General features: G+C 41.6%; 1 protein-coding gene across 1 annotated transcript in view; it reads left to right on the top strand.

Moving 5' to 3' along the window:
• The first annotated feature begins 2,421 nt into the window (after nucleotides 1–2,421).
• Nucleotides 2,422–20,619, top strand: part of LOC133344917 (RNA-binding protein 33-like) — a 56,874-nt gene continuing 38,676 nt past the window's right edge. The window contains 6 exon segments of the mRNA XM_061555253.1: nucleotides 2,422–2,487; nucleotides 5,196–5,277; nucleotides 5,523–5,562; nucleotides 6,209–6,294; nucleotides 18,817–19,084; nucleotides 19,825–20,034. Of these exon segments, the coding sequence (XP_061411237.1) occupies nucleotides 5,198–5,277; nucleotides 5,523–5,562; nucleotides 6,209–6,294; nucleotides 18,817–19,084; nucleotides 19,825–20,034 (684 nt within the window). The 5' untranslated portion in view covers nucleotides 2,422–2,487; nucleotides 5,196–5,197.

Here is a 20,619-nt window from a genome sequence, read left to right as displayed (position 1 = left end):
TCTTGTCAATAACCCTCCACCATCCGACTAGATTTGTCACGTTAACAAATATGTCGTTGCATAAAAAATAAACACAATTTATAACGCACGCATATTTCGCGCATCGGGCGCCACGTTCAATCGAAAAAACGGACGCGCGGAGTCAAGAGCTCAAAGTCCCTCGCATGCCAACACGAACGAGTGAGAGCCTGTACGGGTGAGAGAGCCTTGAGTTGCTGCTTGACGGTGGATGACGATTTGGGATGCTGCCGCCTGTGTGCAGGTACATGGGAGAGAGTGCAACGGTCCTGGTTCTGGTTGTTAGACGTTCGCCGCAGGGTTTTGCGGCAGTTTGCTGCGGTCAGTGGAGTGACCATGATGGAGGAGGTATAGCGCAAGACCTTGTGATTACTGCTCGATGACACAGGATGGCGATTTTACACTGGATCATGAATTTGATGGAGAGGCAGTGGATTTTTTTTAGCTAAGCCTTGAAAGCTAGAAAGTCACATTTAATGTATCTATGTTGAGCTTTTTTTCGCACTGTTCGTAGCCAACCGTGCTAATCGGAGGTGCGGGGGAAGGACAACAAACGAAGCACAAATAGCATTTAATGGAAAAGCGGGTTCTTTTTGAACCGTTTAAGTTTGTTGAGGTGTTTTTTCTGATGTCTCAGCAAGGATGATGCCGCAAGCCAGAGTACACTTGCTGTGGCTGCAGTCAACGTTGGGCGGGATGTGCTACAAGGAGGGCCTTGAGATGGTGTTGAGGACGAGATGATGCCAAGGATTTTCAGATGATTTCGGAGACCGATGCTGGAGCCAGCGCTCAATATTTTGTGAGCGAGTGACACCCTGGTGATCCGCTGCCTTGTGCCTAAGCACCTCCGATTTCCCCGCACCGCCGAATACCACAGTTGGATCCAGTGCGAAAGAAGTTCAGCATACATAGTTTAACCCGTAGGCTTTCGCGACCAATATACACATACATAGGACATGGGTTACGGATGTATCTGGGTTGAACAGGAGGTGATTTTACCAATAATTTGAGGTGCAATTTACGAGGTTGGGTGGGCCGTGAGTGGAGGTTATAGTGGAATACGCGTTTGAAGGGGAGGGTAAATTACACGAAATTTGGCATGACTACTATGGGGCCGTCCATAAATGACGTCACGCGATTTTGGCCGATTTTTGACCCCCCCCCCCCCCTCGTCACACGGCGTCACAAATAGTCAGACCCCCTCAAATATCACGTCACAAAGCTCTGCCCCCCCCAACCATATTTCCATTTTGAAAATAAAACATGCTTCAAATAACTTTAAACTATTGTCATTGTAATGCGTATTTAATGTGGCGCTGCACTCTGATGTTGTAGGAGAAAACATTTATTAAAAAGGAGGCGTTGGAAAGCTGAAATTTAGCATAAAATTCACTAGAAAATATTCAGCGTATAACTAAAACTACAGATGTTCAGAATATTAGATAGAAATTCTCTTATAATTATAAAATATTAAAAGTAATTATAACTATGAAAAAATACTTGAAACTTTGTAGTAGAACGAAGCAAAATGGAGAGTACAATTTTAACAATCACATATTCATACCACAGAATGAAAAGCCTTGGTAGAATCATTAAAATCAAAATGTTTAATAACAATAATTCAAAACATTTACAAAATGTATGCTTCTCCATTATCCCATGGAGAAGCAAAATGCTCTTTCATGGAATAAATAAAAGGTGACATTAGTAAATTTAAATAATCAAATAGTTAATAATGAAAATTAATCAAAATCAGTGTTGTTATAACAATTCTATTGTTTATATTTATTTAAGGTTGCGCATTTTGATGTAACGTCATATTTCTCAAACCCCCCCCCCCTCGTCACACATCGTCACAAATGTCTGACCCCCTCCCCCCCCTAGATGTGTGACGTCATTTATGGACGGCCCCTATGTTTAGGTTTCTATTTTGGCACGGGCAAAACCCACGGGGACCTGGTTACACCAAAATAAACCTAAACCCTCACCCCAAAAAACCAATACGGCGCATAAGATCGGCTACCCTACGTTTTATTTTAATTGAACCGATCTAATTGCGTTGATTCCCACATGGTCGATTCGATGCACGCATGGTGAGCATAACGAATCGACTTGTCAAGATGTCGAATCGAATCGATTGGGATAGAGGCGGAGCATTGTGGGCGGGGGAAGGGGGTGGGGGGTTGGGGATAAAGGGCGTGGTCTAGACAGAGGTGGGGGTAGAGGGTGAGAACAACCCATTGATGGGCGTGGGGCGACAGTTGCCCCAGAACAAGCGGCGGGGTGGGGCGATGAAGGGAGTAGGAGGAGCTAATGCTGGAGGAGGCGGGGCTTGAGAATAGTTGGGGCGGGGTTAGATTGAGGGGCGGGGCTCCTGCTCCGGCGACCGGCTCTACCCACAATGCTCTGCACCCCCCCCCCCTTCGCATGTAACCTCGCCGCCATCTTCTCCACAACCGTCGTATACAAGTAAATTTTACTTAGTTACCAGAGATACCTAGGCGACAGTATTCGCTTCGGCTGCTCGTGTTTTTCTTTTTTTTACTTAGAATGCCATGCGACACAATTTGTCGTCGAACACAGCCCGCGGCCCATTAGGTTGGGCCTACCCCGTTGGGCCCGCACCCCTTCACTCCTGGCCGCTCCTGCCGGCTCGGGCTCCGCAATCCCCGCGGTGCTTCTAGGCGAACACGAGGGCTCGGCCTAGCTCTGTGGCGTGCGGGAACAGCGACCGCGCGGCGACTTAGAACGAAACTGGGCGAGGTAATTGTACTTGTTTAAAAAATGAAACACTTGGCTTCACAAAAGGGGGCTTTTACGGTATTCATTTTAGATGGCACGTTTATGTGAACAGCTGGGGAGGTGCTTGGAAGAAATGTTGCCATTGTCTAGCGAGACTGGCCCTGCCAGGTGTTTGCAATAATAACGTGCTATTGTTTTAGAATGTTGCAGTGTTATATTTGAATATATTCTTAAATTATAAACCTGCACATATCCTTAAATCCCCTGCTGGATTTTGGTTGTGGGACTTCACGCTGACACACGGTGTGATGGATAAACGCGGGAGCATTGAAGTACTGCACAACATTGTATTTCGGTGCACTTCCCTCCGGCCCACCACGTAACCATGCGAGCCCTTTTGACACATTGTTTGCGCGTCCGAGTCTCCTAGGTTCAATTCTGCTTGGCTTACGAAAAGTGACGAGGCCGGGCACATCCCGGTTTATTTGGCCAAAGGGCCAAAATTAAGGCGTTACAAAAAAAATGTTACAATGCGTACTATTTCAAAGTATTGAGGTGTTATTATTTCAGTGCTACATTGTAGGATTGGCACCAGACGTGATCATGCGCTTGCTGTTGAAGCACCAAATACTGTATGCACATTTTTATTTTCCCGTCAACCACCCCTTGCCATGGGAACATAGAATTATTCGCCAACAGCTCATGGCCTTCCAAGAGGTTAGATAGGTGACACCCCCATTTATTGCCTTTTTGAGTAGAGAGACACATTGGCAGAGTGGCTATGAAGACGCACTTGTGGTTAATTGGTAGTCCCATACTGTAGGCATTTTGAATGAAATGCCTTGCCCTCAATGCATCTGCACGGTATTCACGTAAAACGGATTGAAATACAGTAATATCGTAAAATAACATGTCAGCATCGCTATTTTCTACACCTCGCGGTGAGGCTATAGGACAGCTACTGGCGCCCGTCTCTTGGCCCACCCCTTCACTAATTTCTGCCATTCTGTCACGGGGGCTTCTTCATTGGTTTTTTCTCTCAAGCATTCGAGTGGATTGTTTTTATTTCTTGTTTCTAGCTCTAGCAATAGCAATTATAGAACATCACATTATACACGTAGCCCTACTTAAACCGTGATGTTTTGTCACCTGCTTATTCAGCTCTCCAATTGCTGCCCAGATTGTTAACACAGCCACATCGTCAATTGAAACTTAGTTTCAGGAGATCCTTGTCCTGTTGCAATCAGAAACCAATATGCCAGACTCCTACAACTAAGTTTCAAGCTACTGGACTAGAAAATGTTAACATACATGTTCCCAGTGCTTTCAGGGCTTTTGAATACATGAGCAAACGTCTATATTTTCACCGTTTTGTTTAAAAGCAGTCATGTCATGTTTCCATGGTTTTAATGCAGTGTAGATTATTTATAAACAGATTAGTGTGATTAAGCGTACGATTCTTTGGTCATTATTTCCTATTTACAGTTCTCCATTACTGTATGATTCCAAAGTAACTTGGTTGTTGTGTTGCATGCTTATAATCCACACTTTCAAGGTAGGGTAGGCTAATTATCCAAATAGCCACGTATAACAATAACATTATTCCTCCAGGGCTATAACGTGGTTAGTGAATGGTATTAGACTTTCCTGCACATTTTTGGTTGTATGGGTTTTTTTGTGATCTCCAGCTTTCTCCATAAATGAAAGTAACCACGAAGAGTGTAGCCAGAAAATAATATTAAGCGAATTACTCCCGATAAAGGACATTATTATTTTTTGCCTTCAATTCATACTTGAAAGTGTCTACCTGCTCATGAGTAATGGACCCATTGCTCACTTAAGATGGCAATCCTGAGCCAGTCATCTAAATTACAGTTCTGGGCAGAGATCAATATATTCGGAGGACATAACCAATTTGCCAAACCAAGTACTAGTACTCATTCGCCTAGTACCAAATCAACCTGAATAAAACCGATTTTCAGATTTCATACTTGGAATAGTACTTGAAAGCGAGACCGCCTTGGAATACCAGGTGTTGTATGCTTGGGCTGCGAGGAGTTGAAAGTACAATGGATTTTGTTTCTATCTTCCTGAACTTGGAATGTTAAACATCACAATGCAGAACCATCATGAAAGTCTAAAGACTCACTGATGATCTCTGGCTTTTTATCAGTTTGCTGCGATAAGGTCTCAACACGCTTTGTCGGTTGTTTTTTTTGTTATTATACTCTGCACTTGTTTGCACATGTTGTTCAGTGGCAAAATGCAGGGCGTTTGTATTCTAATTGGATCAATTACAAAGGGTCGATGGTTTAAATCGACCAGACAGTTTGCAACTTTGCAATTGAGTAAAATGTCCTACCTGACAAGTTGGCATGACTAAAGTACCACACGTGTCAGTTGTTTGAAATTATTTCTTTAACCCCGTGTTTCAGGGATGTCGGCTGAAGACTTTGAATTGGAGAAGCCTGGTTCGCAACGCCTGCGTAGGAGGCGGGCAACCGATGACTGGGATAGGTGAGTGTCTTTGAGGACTGCCAATGGGTTAGAGCTCCAGCTGTGAGTTTATTATGCTGGGTGCATGGTGACAATTGGCAAGTTTTGGTTATTGCGCTTAACTGTAGACACAGCAGTTTGGGTTGGAAATAAAACAATGATTTTTTTCACTTTGGTTTGTTTTATTTAGCATGTCTACTTTTGACTATCATAACATATGTGGCATGCGATGTTTTGAAGGCTAATAGTCTGCGTTGTGTTTTCAGTGATGAACTATTGAGCGATGAAGAGACATTTAATACTAATGTGAGTACCCGTTAATCGAATAAACAACCCAAAAAGCGCACACACCTTCTGTCTTACATACATTTACCTTGGCTATGTATTCTACTTTGTTAGACACCAGATTGCAGCTTTGTTCAAGAAAAAAAAATAGCATTACAGGTAGTCCCTGCTTTTATGACAATCTGTTCCTGGAAACCCCGTCGTAAATCGGACTCTATTTTCCCATAGATAGTATGAATGGTTAAAACATCACTTTCCGGTGTGTTTTTCCTTTTATCAGCCATATTTCACAGGGTTTAATAGGTAAAAATCCAAGTCGCATCGGAAAAATGTGTTTGAAATCATGTCAAAAGATGCATTGTAAATCAAGTTTATACGTTGTAAGCGGATTCATAGTGTCATTTAAATGTCATATGTGGATTGTTATAAACTGAAGACCTGAAATAAGACTTGATTTCTTAAAAATATACATAGAGATACAATACTTTTTTATGTTTCTCTCTTCATAGAAACCGCATTACATGTGGTACATGGAATGTTTGCCCACATAATTTCGAGTGTATTCTGTACGAACGCAAAGTCACATCCTATCTCCGTGTTGAATGAAGAATAATTTCGTAAATGCACAATTTTCACAAAACGCCATCTCGTATGTTTTTTGTTTCAGGGCCCAGCAGGATTACTGGGAAGTAATGATGAGGAGCTCAATGAAGACCTGCTGCTGGAGAGTGATGAAGATGCTGAGTTCAAGGGGTGAGTCGTTTTCACCACCTTAAAATCATTTAATGCTGTGTTGTCCATTCATGTACTCTTGGTATTTCTGTGGTGTTCATTTTTACTGCAGTGTTATTATTGTGCTGGTCTTGGTCACTTTCAAGTAAAGAGTAATTTTCTGATGAATTGAGTATGGAACAGTGTTCGTTGTCGGTGCTGCTAAATTGGCGGACATTACACTTCACTATGGCAGTGGCGATCTCTCTTTTGGATAATCACTTAATCAGAATTAAGAGTTACATTCTAATGTTAGGCTGAATGACAATGGTTTTAGTTTTGTTGGGTAGAAGATTCACGTCTTGCAGACACTCGACAGCATGTAGAGTAGGAGACATTGAGAGCACTTGTGCAATATTTGAACAGGTCGTTGATCTTTTCATGGAAATAACTAGGTCTCAATATAAAAACATTTGATTCGTCAGTTCAGATTATATGAGAGTTACAAACAGCATTGAATGTGATCGAAAGTTAATTTAAATTACACCGATTATTTCATTTGTTTAGGGTGTTGAAATAAATTAACACTGATCAATTATGCTTCATTATGCCAATAGAAGGCAGGACATAAAGCTAGGTGTTGTATATTTGTATGGACATTTAAGTGTAATTGAGGGTTTGTGTGTTTACGCCAGGTACTCCAGATTACTAGCACATAAAATACATTGTTTACTCATGTTAAACATGAAATTATGATTTCATTTGCTTGAACCAAGAATATGAATCCTTGCAGTCACGAAATATTTAAATCGAAATTATTTCATTTGTTTAGGGTGTGTTGAAAAAAAGTGAGTTAAATTAACAGGCTAAATGTCTCACTAACACAGCCACCGTGCTCGTTTTCCTCGATGTGGCGGTGGTTTTCGTTTCTCTTATATTGTGATGCTAATCTCTCACAATACAAGGGCTGCCACCTCCATAGCTTCGTCGTCGTGGAGGTAGCTCAGCTCTCCGATCTTACATTTACATGCAAATTTCATCTAGCCCCGCCCACTTCGCTTATGACCCTTGAGCTACACCCATCTCAAACCTTTATAACATCCTGCCTCAGCAGCTCTCCCGCTATATTTGTTCACCTTGTGTTGCGATCGAAACGTCGTGATATTTTTTTTATTTTTCTATCTAAGTGGCTTTATCGAAAGACCCAAAGAATATGAATATTTTAAAAAAATTATCAAATCAAATCCCAAACAATGCAGATTTATTGGTTGAGGAGAATTTTTTATTTAAACCTAGCCGCAATATTTTATAAAAATAGCTGAACCTTGTGTTTTTTTGTAGATAAACCAGACACCCAGAGAAAACTCTGGATATGTAGGCAACATACCGCTTTTGCCTTCTGTAGGCCATATGAAATCCTCTATGCATGATTATGTAAGCATAGTCACTCCCGACCCTGCTTCCTTAGTGGTGCAGTACAGGGAAATATGACATATTTAACTATCTTAAATGTACCCTTGGAGGTCATGGGTGCCTTCCAAAATCCTGAGATTAACATTTACAGACTTTGTTTCTTATCTGGCTGTCACTCTTAATACAATACTGTAATCCTGTATTGCTTATCACAAGATGACTTCTTTCAATGAGGATTTTCACATAATGTTAAATTTGTTCTTGCATAATCTCATTATAAAGATTACATTGGGGGATTATATCACTAATTTATTTTATTTTATAATGTGCCTCTTTTTCATAGCCGAAAATCCTCGTACTATAGAAAAACTTTAAATGACACCACATGCAGTTCTGACATGTTTGTTGTAGGAGCTGTGAATGTCCATTTACCAGGCAGTATTTCTTAAAAATTTAGTTTTTTTTCCATATTTAAATTAATTAGAGGCAGAATATATTGGAGATGAACTTTGTACAGTGTGTGGCCTTTCACCTCGGTAAGAACGTGTCTTTTGGTGGTGCATGGCACAGGAGGTAAGTGTGGCAAACTTGGAGGAGATGAGTTATGCATGGCCTGTAAACTTTTACCTCGGTCAAAACATGGTAGTGACTGATGATAAGTGGTGTGCAGCCGAGCAGGTTCAGTATGGCCTTGTGCATGTCGCTCATGCAGTTGCTTAATTAGGCACTCTAGTTTAGAAAAACAGAATAAAAGGATGGTGGGTGTGGAGGCTGACATGAATGTTTGGATAAGGAGGTTGCTATGTTGGGTAGGAAGGTGAATATTGCGAGTCTTTTGAGTGGTCTGTTTATGAAAGGATTCTGGTGATGATCATGTAAGTATTTCTTGCTTAACCAAATATCAATGTCTCTAAATTTAAATTGTTCTTACATCATGCATTTTGCTTGTTATCTAATTCCAGATTTTTTATGTTTATGTCATGGCATGAAATATGCATTGATGATACTTCTTAACATTGCTATATTGCTTTTAATTATCAAATAAACATTTACAGAACCACTCATTCCTGATCTCACTTGCCTCTTTAATCTTGTCATTTTTATCTATCTGCTCAACAATTGCCCAGGGTTTATATACTCTGATGTTTTCCAATTGTATCCCTCCAACAATATTTTAATTTTCCCACTGAACTGGCACATAACTTAACATTTATCATTTATATTTAGCCCAACTGGGCAGCCTTCTTAAGTAATTCGCTTTTTTAATATAATACATTTCTATTGTTTTTTTATAAGACTGTCAACAGGTGGTTAATACTTTTTCCATTTATATGTCTTTGTCTGCTATACAATTTATAATGCACTGGATGAATCTGGCTACTTTCCCCATCCACCTTGTGGAGTAGATGCATTAACACGTGCAGCATTCTTGACAGCAATGACCTCATTGAAGCTCAGCTTTGTGTTGAACACCCACAGAGAGACACTCACCTTAGAGACTTGTGTAAAATAACAGCTATTTGTTTTTTTGTTCATATAAAAAAGCCTCTGGAAGCTATTGATTGGGAGGAGAGCCTTTGCTGTTATGGGGAATGTGCAGCAGACTGCAAATAGTTAAATCTTGATATGGAATTTTCGTGACTGCAGGAATCCATACTCTTTGGTTCTTTTGGTAAGTCACGTAGGTAGAAAAATAAATAATAAATGACGACGTTTCGATCGCAGCACAAGCAATCGTCATCATGGGGAAAGATACAGCAGTAGAACTGCTGAACATGAAAGGGTTGCTGCAACAAGAGGTTATATATAGGTTTGAGGTGGGTGTCACCCAAGGGTAAGTAGGTGGGGTCAGATATGGAAATGAGCCCGTCGCCGCACGCACAGCAGCTGCGTTAAAGGGAGAGATTTGCATGTTAATGTAAACGAGTTTAATGTAAATGAGCCCCGTAGTCGTACACGAGTAACGTCGCCGCATGCACGCACAGCAGCTGCGTTAATGGGAGAGATTGGCATGTCGATGTAAACGAGTTGAATGGGAAGATAGCATGTCTGTGTCAGAGGACCGGGCATAGCACCACCTCATGGGCAACGCAAGCAGCGGCTTTGGCTGCTGCACAGTGATAGGCCAGCGTATCAACGCAAGAGAACCACCGTAACTGTGGCTGTGCCAGTGAGACATACAGCCTATTAAACAGCGAGAGCTACCGTTACATCGAGGCAAAAGGGAGCAGCGGTGGCTATGTTAGTGAGCCCTTAATCTGTTAATGTAAAGACATTTAACAAGGTGATGTAATTCAGTCGGAAATAACTGCTAAACAACGGCAGGAAGGATGGAAACATCACAGCAAGTTATGACTTTACCTGGTTAATAACATCCTTCCAATGATTGCTCAGTTTGTATCCATCTTCTCGGTTGAAATTGTGTCTGTTTTTTTGGATGGGTTCATGAACAAATCTTGATGGATGCCCGAAGGTTTGCAGAGTACCTTGGTCTCGGGAAAAACAATATCGTGTGAACCCACCGCGTTAAAAGAGTGATCAGCCATGGCAGAGGTATTGGTTCTGCCGTGTGGATGTCAGGATGGTATCAGTTTAAAATTTCTCCATGAAAACAATCGCTATCACTGGCGACAAGAGAGAACCCATAGGGGTACTTTCATTTTGTTTGTGGAATGTACCAGTCCAGGTGAAGTAAGTGTTGTGTGATGCACGACGACTCGGAGGCAGATTTTCTGATAAGGGCTTACGCCGGTTTATTAAACACAGGGTAACACTCCACACTAGAGATAGGTGTCCCTATACTTGGTCCTTCACTCGGACCTCTGGCTCTCTTGATCCCTAATTCGGCTACCTCTAGGGCTCACTCACGTCGGGACCCGAGGCTCAACCAACACTGCCCGACCGAGGAGAGCAGCACTTCACTCACCCCTAGGCGGCTCTTGCAGACTTTTATGAGCCCTACCCATGGCTGTCTCTTCGGCTCCCCTTCAGCCGCTCACCATCCCTGGCTCCCACAATGACCCCGCTTTCGTCACGGGGGGGGGGGGGTCCCTTAAGTATCCCCCGTGACATGACGTCATCGCGCCTCACTGCGCGTATGACGTCACGTCGCCAATTACTCCTCTACGTAAGTATTGGTGCCTTACCAAACTTGGTATATCCGGATTCAGTCCCTGTTGGAGCAAGTCTTCAATGATTGCAATGGTGTCAGGCACAGGTACCTTGGTGAACAGAGAGACTACATCAAAACTGACAAGCAAATCATCTGGAGACCGTGAGATGTCCTTGATTAGAGCAACCAAGTGAGCTGAGTTAAGTACAGCTGACGTGGTCTGGCCCGTGAATGGAAGCAGGGTCTCGGACAGAAATCGGGTCAGTTTGTAGGTGGGTGAGTTAATGGTGGATACGATGGAATGGAGTGGAGTACCTTCTTTATGGATTTTGGAAGGCCAGAATATCTGGGTGGTCTAGGCAGCCGAAGGTTTTAGAGAGAGCTGTTTGATCGGTTCGATTAGGGAAGTTGAATTGGTGATATTGTTGGTTTTTGTGGCCAGGCGGATGGTAGGATCTCTGTTGATTTTGGTATAATTGCCATCATTAAGAAGGTACTGAATTTTGTTGTTATGTGTGGTTTTATCCATGGTGACAGTGGCATTGCCCTTGTCGGCTGAGAGGATGACAATATCTCTTTTTTAATTGAGTGAGTTCAAACCGCTCGTCCTTGCTGATGTTACTGATTGGTTTTTTAACGTTTTTGAGGATAGCGATTTCAGATCTTGCCACGTCTGCCGGGATGTGCCCCAAACCTTTGAGGGCTACGTCGACCTGGGCAATGATATCATCCACTGGGATGTGTTTAGGGGTGAGGTGTTTAGGGGTGACAGCGAAATTCAACACCTAGCCAGTGAGCTGGAGCACGTACACCAAGCCCTCAAGATGAATGGATATTCATACCGCACAATCCGCAAAGCTGTATCCCCAACCATTGGGAGAGAACCATCTGAGGACCCAATCAAAACCATCACCTTGCCATACATAGCAGGTGTTACTAAAAAGATTTCCAAAATCTTGAACAAAGACAAGATCCTGGTTCGATTCAACACAGTACACAAAATCCGTGATTTGATCCCAACTGTGAACGATGTGATTCCTGACACGAAATACCCTGGTGTCTACAGACTAAGTTGTGTCTGCGGTAGCAGTTACATCGGGGAAACGAAACGACATGTCTCGGACCGTGTTCGCGAACATAATGCAGATTTTAAACACGACAGAACCAATACCTCTGCCGTGGCTGATCACTCTTTTAACGCGATGGGTTCACACGATATTGCTTTTTTCGAGACCAAGGTACTCTGCAAACCTTTGGGCTACCATCAAAGATTTGTCCATGATGCCATCCAGATATATAAACACAGTTTCAACCGAGAAGATGGATACAAACTGAGCAATCATTGGAAGGATGTTATTAACCAGGTAAAGTAATAACTTGCTGTGATGTTTCCATCCTTCCTGCCGTTGTTTAGCAGTTATTTCCGACTGAATTACATCACCTTGTTAAATGTCTTTACATTAACGGATTAAGGGCTCACTAACATAGCCACCGCTGCTCCCTTTTGCCTCGATGTAACGGTAGCTCTCGCTGTTTAATAGGCTGTATGTCTCACTGGCACAGCCACAGTTACGGTGGTTTTCTTGCGTTCATGCGCTGGCCTATCACTGCAGCAGCCAACGAAGCTGCTTGTGTTGCCCACGAGGTGGCGCTATGCCCGGTCCTCTGACACAGACATGCTATCTTCCCATTCAACTCGTTTAAATTGACATGCCAATCTCTCCCTTTAACGCACCTGTTGTGCGTGCGTGCGGCGACGGGACTCCTTTCCATCTCTGACCTCGCCTACTTACCCTTGGGTGACATCCACCTCAAACCTATATATAACCTCTTGTTCCAGCAGCCCTTTCCTGTTCAGCAGTTCTACTGCTGTATCTTTCCACCTCATAACGATTGAAACGCCGAGATTATTTGTTTATTTTTCTACCTACGTTACTTTACCGAAAGAACCAAAGAGTATGCAAATAGTTCCATAATTTTAACATTGCACTTAAATCACAGTTACAAATAATTAAGACAGTGCTCACATCCTCACCGGCAGACGATGTGATTCATGCATGCAGGACAGCAGAATGCCGTATGTCAACACGCAGAACTTAATTAAGTGTAAATAGTGCTCCGTGGATTATTTAGAAATGTGTATTTTCATTAATTTTTTTGGATCTTATTTCTCTTTGTTTTATTCATTTTTGTGTCACCTTTCTAACTTAGCCTGAATTTTGGCTTACTCGAGTCCAGCTTTCTTGTTGCACACCAAACCCCTTGGCTGCTTTACAAACTTGATTTGCGCTTTGTTAAGATAAATAGCCTTTGGTACTCAGGTTTATCTTTCATTAAATAAGCAATACGGTTTCGACTTTTGAAGAAGTTTCCAAGTACAGGCAGCCCATGGCACGGGTACGACCGCACGTTTTTGCTCATCACTATCAGCGGTTTAAAGCGTTTGTTCTGCCCATGTGTGGTGAAGTAAGTGAGAAGGTGAGGAGTTAGTGTAAATACACTTTTAGTTGCAAGCATGAACATGCATGCATACAATGATACCAATTTTACCTCTTGTATGCTTGCAACATACAATACTATGGGTTGTCAAAGGTATGAAAACATATCTTTCTTATGGTTATCTCTTGATGGGTCTTTTTACCTGGTTTGGATAACTTTTGTGTCTGAACTGCGAGCTTGTTGTGAAAACTACAATTAAATGTGGTAAATCTCCACTAATTATCGATGTTGGTTGAGAAGTTATAGGTAATAGCATTCGCAGGTAAGATAAGTAGTCCTTAGATCGTTTGAAGTTATCTGTTTGCTTTGGCATGAATGTAAATGAAGTATTTTACATAAAATTTCTTAATTAGTGATTACTTCTAGTACTATATTGCTTTTTGCCAAAAGTTTTGCTCGCAATGGGAAATTTGAAAATTCAAACCTTGAATGGGAATTGATTTGGCCTAATTTCTCTGGGTTTGAAAAAGGGATTAACATATTGCTTTGCACACTTTAAAATTGCAGTTAATTCTGATTAAAGTCCTGAACCATAACAGGAAGCCACCTATCTATTGTGGTTCATCCAATCAATGAATTGTCCATTTCAGTATGTAAGTCAGTTTTGGTCAACAGTCAGCTCTGATGCAAGAGAGATGTATAGGAAGACACTACTAGAAACCCACCCATGCTTAGAGTGGATCTAAATTAAAATGTATTTTCTAAAACTTGTTTTAAACTAGAGAAGTACCGTATTTTCCCCGCATATAACCCGCAGGGTATACCACGTTTTACAAACAAAACCAGACTCTGTGGGGTATGTGGAGGTGTGGGCTATCCCAAAAATATTTTACACGTGTGACATGTCATAACTAGGACTATCCACTATGCAACACTTACCTTTGACTAAAGCACTGCTGAATAAACCACTCACACTAAAATTGCACGTGTTATCACGTTTTAAGTTATTCAAATTGTTTGTACAATTAAACGACATTGTTTGAAGTGGGCACACTTTGTTTACCGGTGACGGGAGAGCTAGGGGGAGAGGTGGGGGGTTGGGGGGGAGGCAATGGCGTTACCGTAGTGCCGCTATTGTCTGGGCAGTGCGCAATCTACCAGTGTTAAAACTGTACAGGGGTAACTACCGGTCATGTGATAAGCCTAACAGTACGCTTACTTACCAGTTATGTGTTACTTATTTATTGGATATTTACTTTTGTTACTTATTTACTGTTTTAAGTTCACTCGTTTCCAGTTAGTTAGTTTTCTTTGTGCACGTTATGATTTTAATGTTAACAATTGATAGTGGAATGTATTACAAATGTAAACTTCGTATTAATATGATGGAATTAACGACGTTAAATATATGAATGCATGCGGGGTATATGGAGGTGCGGGCTATCTGAAATTAGTTTTACACAAAACGCTATTTTTGCTGGGTATATGCGTCTGCGGGTTATATGCATATGCGGGAAAATTCAGTAGGTTATACATATGGAAGGGATGTTAAGGCACAAGAGGGGGACATCCTTTTGAGGTGTGGGATCATTAAACATAGCCATAATTGACAAATTGTGTAATAATAGTCACAAAAATGAAACTAAATGTGATCAATTTAAGAGTAGTTGCCAATTCGTTTATGCTTAGGGCATAAAGACAAAGTATCAGTATAAAACATTTACTCCAGTGGACTGCGTACAAATCAGCCTTCCACAAAGGAAGGCATCTTGGGTGTCAAGCCATATTTACAACACCCATAGCTTTGTATCTGGAGGCATTTAACATCCCAATGTCTTTGAAAGGATTGGCAGGATAAATAATACGGATGCTTTATTGTGGTACGCATTTTCATAGAAGTGTGTGCCAGAGCAGTACTGGCATGTAAATTGTGCCAGAACATGCAGAACCAGGTCCATCTTTTAGATAAAGTGAAACATAAACATTTTAAGTCATGGAAGGTCAAAGTTATCATGTTTTGCAATGTTTTTACTTTTTACCATGTACAGTGGCATTTCCCTCCACAATGTATGTCTAGGGGACTACCGTTTATTTTCATACTGAGTGAAAACATGTTTATCTGAAATAAGAAAAATTCCAAGAGGATATAACAACTCTTTGTACATTACCTGTCACACTGGTTGTCACCTGTGTTAAACTTATGAACCCTTTTCACTAACTCACTATATTAGAATACAAATTTGTCCAGAGTTAGGCAGGCTGTCTGGGTGGCCTCCACTTGTAAACATTTGTTTGAAAGAGGATATAGAATTTGTTTGTCACTAAATTGTACATATTACAGGTCTGAGTGTTATATAATTTTAATGTGTGGCCCAAGTGTTGATGATCAGGCCAAATGAAAGAACTTCATCAGTAGTAGTTCATAAGTACTTGTGTGATTTTTATATTTTTATGGAATTCTCTTCGAAAGGGTGATATAATGCTCATTGCAAGAGTTTAGAAGGGGAACTTCATCTCATGTGAGGCACAAAACATTCTCTCCCAATTTTATTGGAATATTATTGTGATAAAATAATTTGATCATCGTGCCTCTGCCCAAATGGGCTCGAAATGTTATATTGTATTCCCATTATGGGGACCAGTCGCATGCAGCACTACCAATATTATATGTTTGGCACTGTAACATTTTCATTGTCAAAGGCCTAAGCTGAGTTGCAATGATCCTATTGAGATCTTGCTAACAAAAGTTTAGGGAAATTAAGCACTGCCGATGACCTTCCCTCCACCCCATGAAAATAGTGGATATGCCTGGAAAGGTGGGCTGCAAATTTTATTAAATGTGTATTAAATTATTATGACCTTAAACACTTGTTGAAAGGATGATTGATTTATGTGAGTGGATAATCAAGATTTTTGGGTGCTTTCAGAAGTGTGAAGCTTTGGGCAATCCTCTTGAACTCTCAACCGCAAACGTGTAAGATTTGGACGTATTCCTAACTCATAAAGTTTGAATGAGATATATAGGAATGTCAGATTGAAGCCACAGGGCTTTTTCTTTAGAAGTACATCATAGGTAAATGCATGGACAGATTAACTTATTTCTTTCACACATTCAGTTCGATGTCCTTACTCCACTTAAATGTGGGTCTTCCACAATTGCTGGTCGAGTAAAAATGGTGATAAAAATATTGTTGAATATTTTGGGCTTATTTTCTAGATATATAGGAATATTTAAAAAAATGGAGATCATTATGTTGAGTGCGTGTGGCCCGGTTACTGCCTGCTGCCACTCATCTGCCAATGATTCCTGCGGCGGTGACTTATGTTCAAACCGTTTAATAATTGAGATTATATAAAGCAGTATTATTAATTATTTAAACGTTTATGTTGGCAGTGTTCCATGATATAAAGCAGATCAAGTAAGTTGTGTTAAATGCAATGCTTTTGCAAGACATGTTGGAGAATATTTAGATTTAATGGTATTATCCATATTTATTGTGGTCATGGTGAAATTTACTAAATTAAGAAAGAAATATCAGTTTTGTAAATTTGGCATACTTGAAGTTGGAGTATACACAGTAGTATACACAATGTTTTAACCTGAATGGTCAAACCTGTGGTATAAAATGAGTGTCCGCAAAGCCTGCACATGAATATGGAGGGGGCTGTTTGGGGACCAACTGGGTTTTACAGCCTTGGTCCCTTCTGGCTGCTGATGAATATAGCAAGTCAGCAGTGGTGATGAATGGGGTGCTCCCACCATTGTCGCATTGATGCATGCCAATGAATGGCTTTCTAATTACAATTTTATCATGTAGTCCAGGAAGCGGAGAAACCATTGTTTTGGTAATGGGCCTGAACAAGTGCATGTAAATTGAGGAAGGGATTGGCCATAATTAAAATAGGCGGGGTGTCCACGCCACTGGGAGACTCAGGGGATGGCACCACACAAAGGAAGAGGCGAGGAACTGGGAAGAAATTGTTCTCACATTCGTCTTGCGACCGCGCCAATTAGTCCTGCATGGAGACAGCTGTGCTACGGGACGCTGTCTCTCGTTAAGCCGGTATTTCATGGAGACTAATAGAATACCATTTACCTAGGTTTGCTTTCCTGAACTCTGAAATGAGAAGAGTGAGCACTGAACAAGAGTGATCAATACTCGCCACCGTGGCGCCCAAATGTGCCAGTTTTTGCGTCCTACACTTATATAGCTTGATTGTAGACCACCTTGCTTTGTAGCCCTAGAGCTGGGCACAGCCTCATTGAGCCATACGTTTTATAAAGGAAAGTTTTAACCGATTAATCATGTTACATGCCAGTTGTGTTTACTCGTATTATAGATGCTAATCGCAGTAAAGATTACTACCCTACTACAGAAACAAAATCCCTTATTTACGAGGCACACCTTCCACATCATTGCTTAAAGATATGTATGATTATGCACTTATACTGATGATTATTCAGCAATACTCAAAACTGCAAACGCACCATTGGAGAAAGTACATGTAACTTATGTTGGTATCAGTATACATTTTCATTAGTAGCCAAACAGGGATGGGAGTAGTATGTGGGCACATGACCAATGTTTTATAAAGGGTTGCCACAGTGCCATCAGTTTTAGATTTAGCTTGGAAATGTTTATCATTTGTTTAATTGGTTGAGTCTGGTTTTAGTTTAGTTTTTAGCAATTTTTTTACATTATTGGTTTGGGAATTATTGTTTCCACAATATAATGATATAAGGTAAACGTGCAGCCTTACAAATGTTTGCTCAGCAACTGCTGGCAGAGTGTTCCTGGGGGAGAACCACGTCTGGAGGTTATTTAGGCCTCCGGACAAGATGTCTTAAAGGAGGTGAAAGTACCCACACTTTATCCCACTACCTGACCTGCTGATCGACTAACTGGTGTCTAAATTTTTACTGCTTGGTGGACAGAGGGGGTGTGGATTTAAGAAATGTTCTCATTATTTGAATCTTTGCCGTGAGATTGAACTGGGCTCCATTGTGCTCGCCATTACAGTACGGCAGCATCCCTCATAAATCTGAAAATGGTTCATTGTATTAATGAACAACATTAGTTTATAACCATTGGAAATCCTGTTCACAGAGGTTTCTTTGTTAGGGGACTTCAGGAAATACATGTGGAAATGTATAAATGATAGAGGCCACTTAAAATAACTTTTCAAAAGTTCTGTGCAACACAAATTTTCAGCCATTCTCTGACATTGCGCATTTTGCTCTGTGAAATTCTTAATCGATTTTCTCATCACATAAGATTAGCATGGTTGGCTTCGTACGGTGCGAAATAAGTTCAACATGCATACATCTGAAGTAAATTGTGAAAGAAAAAACCCACTAAAGATACTGTATTGGGCAATGGGGTCTTGAAATGTCCTAGCCTGTGTTGCAGTCGTAATGAATGTGTGCTACGATTGACTACAATGGCTCAATGTGCTGCTGTTACAAAACAGGAACGACAAAATTGAAGTGTGTGGCATGCTATCTTGCACAATATTTTAATTCCGCAACAGATTTACATGTAGAATTGATGCACTGTACCACATTGTCTAAATGAAACCCAAATCCACGTGCATTGCAGCGGAGGCCTCTCACTGGCCCCGAGCTCGTCGGCACAGCCTCCTCGGCAAAGCGGGGCTGGAGACGGAGGCGGTGCGCGGGAGGCCCATCAGAGCTACCTTCAGCAGCCGGAGGGGGGAAAAAACTTCGGGGACTCCGGTCATGAGCAGCAGGGGAGCTGGGATGCGGGAGAATCCAGGGCCGCGCGGCACGATGACGAGCTGGACACGTACGGGGACGACGCAGTGCTGGACCTGGAGATTGACGAACCCCTCGATGATGACTTTCAGGTACAGTTTAATTTCAAGGAAGACGCCACCTGTAAAACAAGCAATTTTTTCATAAAATTTTGCGGCGATCGACTGTGGGCATTATAGTACTTTGTATCTCTCAGATTTACTGGGCTGCGAGGTAGTTTGATGGTGGCGGTGCAGCAAGTGGATTCACGAACGTATCCGGGTGGACCATTACTATTTCCTTGTATGCATAAGTTCTCTGGGCAGTTTAGTTTCATCCCACATGCACATATCAGTCCTGAAAAGTAATTGGCTGGCAAAGCCAATGCAGAATCTGCATGATGGATTAACTGATAGCACAGCTTCACTTTTGTTCACCTCGGGTTTTTTCTGTCTGAATTTCTTGTTATCTTTGGTACTTTCTCTGCCATCTTAAATTGGTGGTAAAATTGGGATTCAGTCACTTTTGTTGAATGTAAGAGACACTTAACATGTATGATACACGTGTTTATTTCATATGGCATTATATGCATTAGGAGTTGGCAGTACAGCAATTATGGTTGCTTATCATATGGTGTGAATTTGAAGCCTCATCAGGGTCCTCCAGTAAATTATTTTTACCCCTGTAGTCCAGTTTTCTTGCATTTGCTAAAACAAAAAAATGTGCAAATATTCTAAGCAGGACCCTCCTGAAAAGGAGTCTTGACAGTTAGCAATGGTTTCCTCCATACGCTAAGGACATCATTATTATTATCTGCATGTTCAAGCTCCTTACAGCATGATGTGTGTTGCAGGATGATTCATTGTTGCTGTCAGATTATTCCCGGAGTGCTGCCTCCCATGGCAAACAAACCGAGCCTCAACAGCCACCCAGGGAAGAGCAAAGCTCGCAGGGGATGGCATGTGAAGCTCAGGGTGCGACCTCGCAAGGGGAACCACAAGCAGTCAAAGAGCCCGATGTTCCAGAGGCTGCTGAGGAAACAGAAGAGCAAGTTGAGGACGAGGTGGGTGTTCGTTTTTTTTCCCTTAAGTTATGATGCAATTGTAATGCAGTTGCGCTATTGTTGAAGCGCAGTTGTCACTGCTAGTAGTGTAGCATCCAATGGCGGAGCCAGGAGTTGTTAGTAAGTAAGGACTTGTCCCTTGCTTTTTATTCGACGAGTGTGCGGCCATGGTACAGCCATCGATCGAGGGTCGAATTCGAACCGTGTGTGATCGGCATCGCGCTCGCTGAAGGTGAATGCCTTCAGGGAAATCGTGTACTGTATACGCAACTGCGCACATTTCTGTGAGTCACTTATAACTGCTTTGCCGTTACTTATTGCCAATTATGGACTATTGTCCTATCATCTCATAGAGTCCCTGGCACATAATAATATGCTACACAATGTCAGTGGGGGTCGCAAAATGCTGATTTACTACTAATAATGCAGTTGCGCTATTTATCAGTCTTTGGAAGGACGTTGATCAACCAGGTGTAGTGTTGGCCGACTCTCTGAGTTGCATTACATTTGTAAGTTTGCTAAGTTTGATATCTTTTTTTTCTCTCTCTATCACCTTCCCTCTGTAAATTTCACTAGCTGACGTTT

This window comes from Lethenteron reissneri, chromosome 20 (genome assembly GCF_015708825.2).
Source record: "Lethenteron reissneri isolate LAM-NWPU_2019-01 chromosome 20, ASM1570882v1, whole genome shotgun sequence".
Classification (NCBI taxonomy): domain Eukaryota; kingdom Metazoa; phylum Chordata; class Hyperoartia; order Petromyzontiformes; family Petromyzontidae; genus Lethenteron; species Lethenteron reissneri.
The sequence above is the reverse complement of the archived record's forward strand: the minus strand, read 5'-3'. Positions and strand labels throughout refer to the sequence as shown.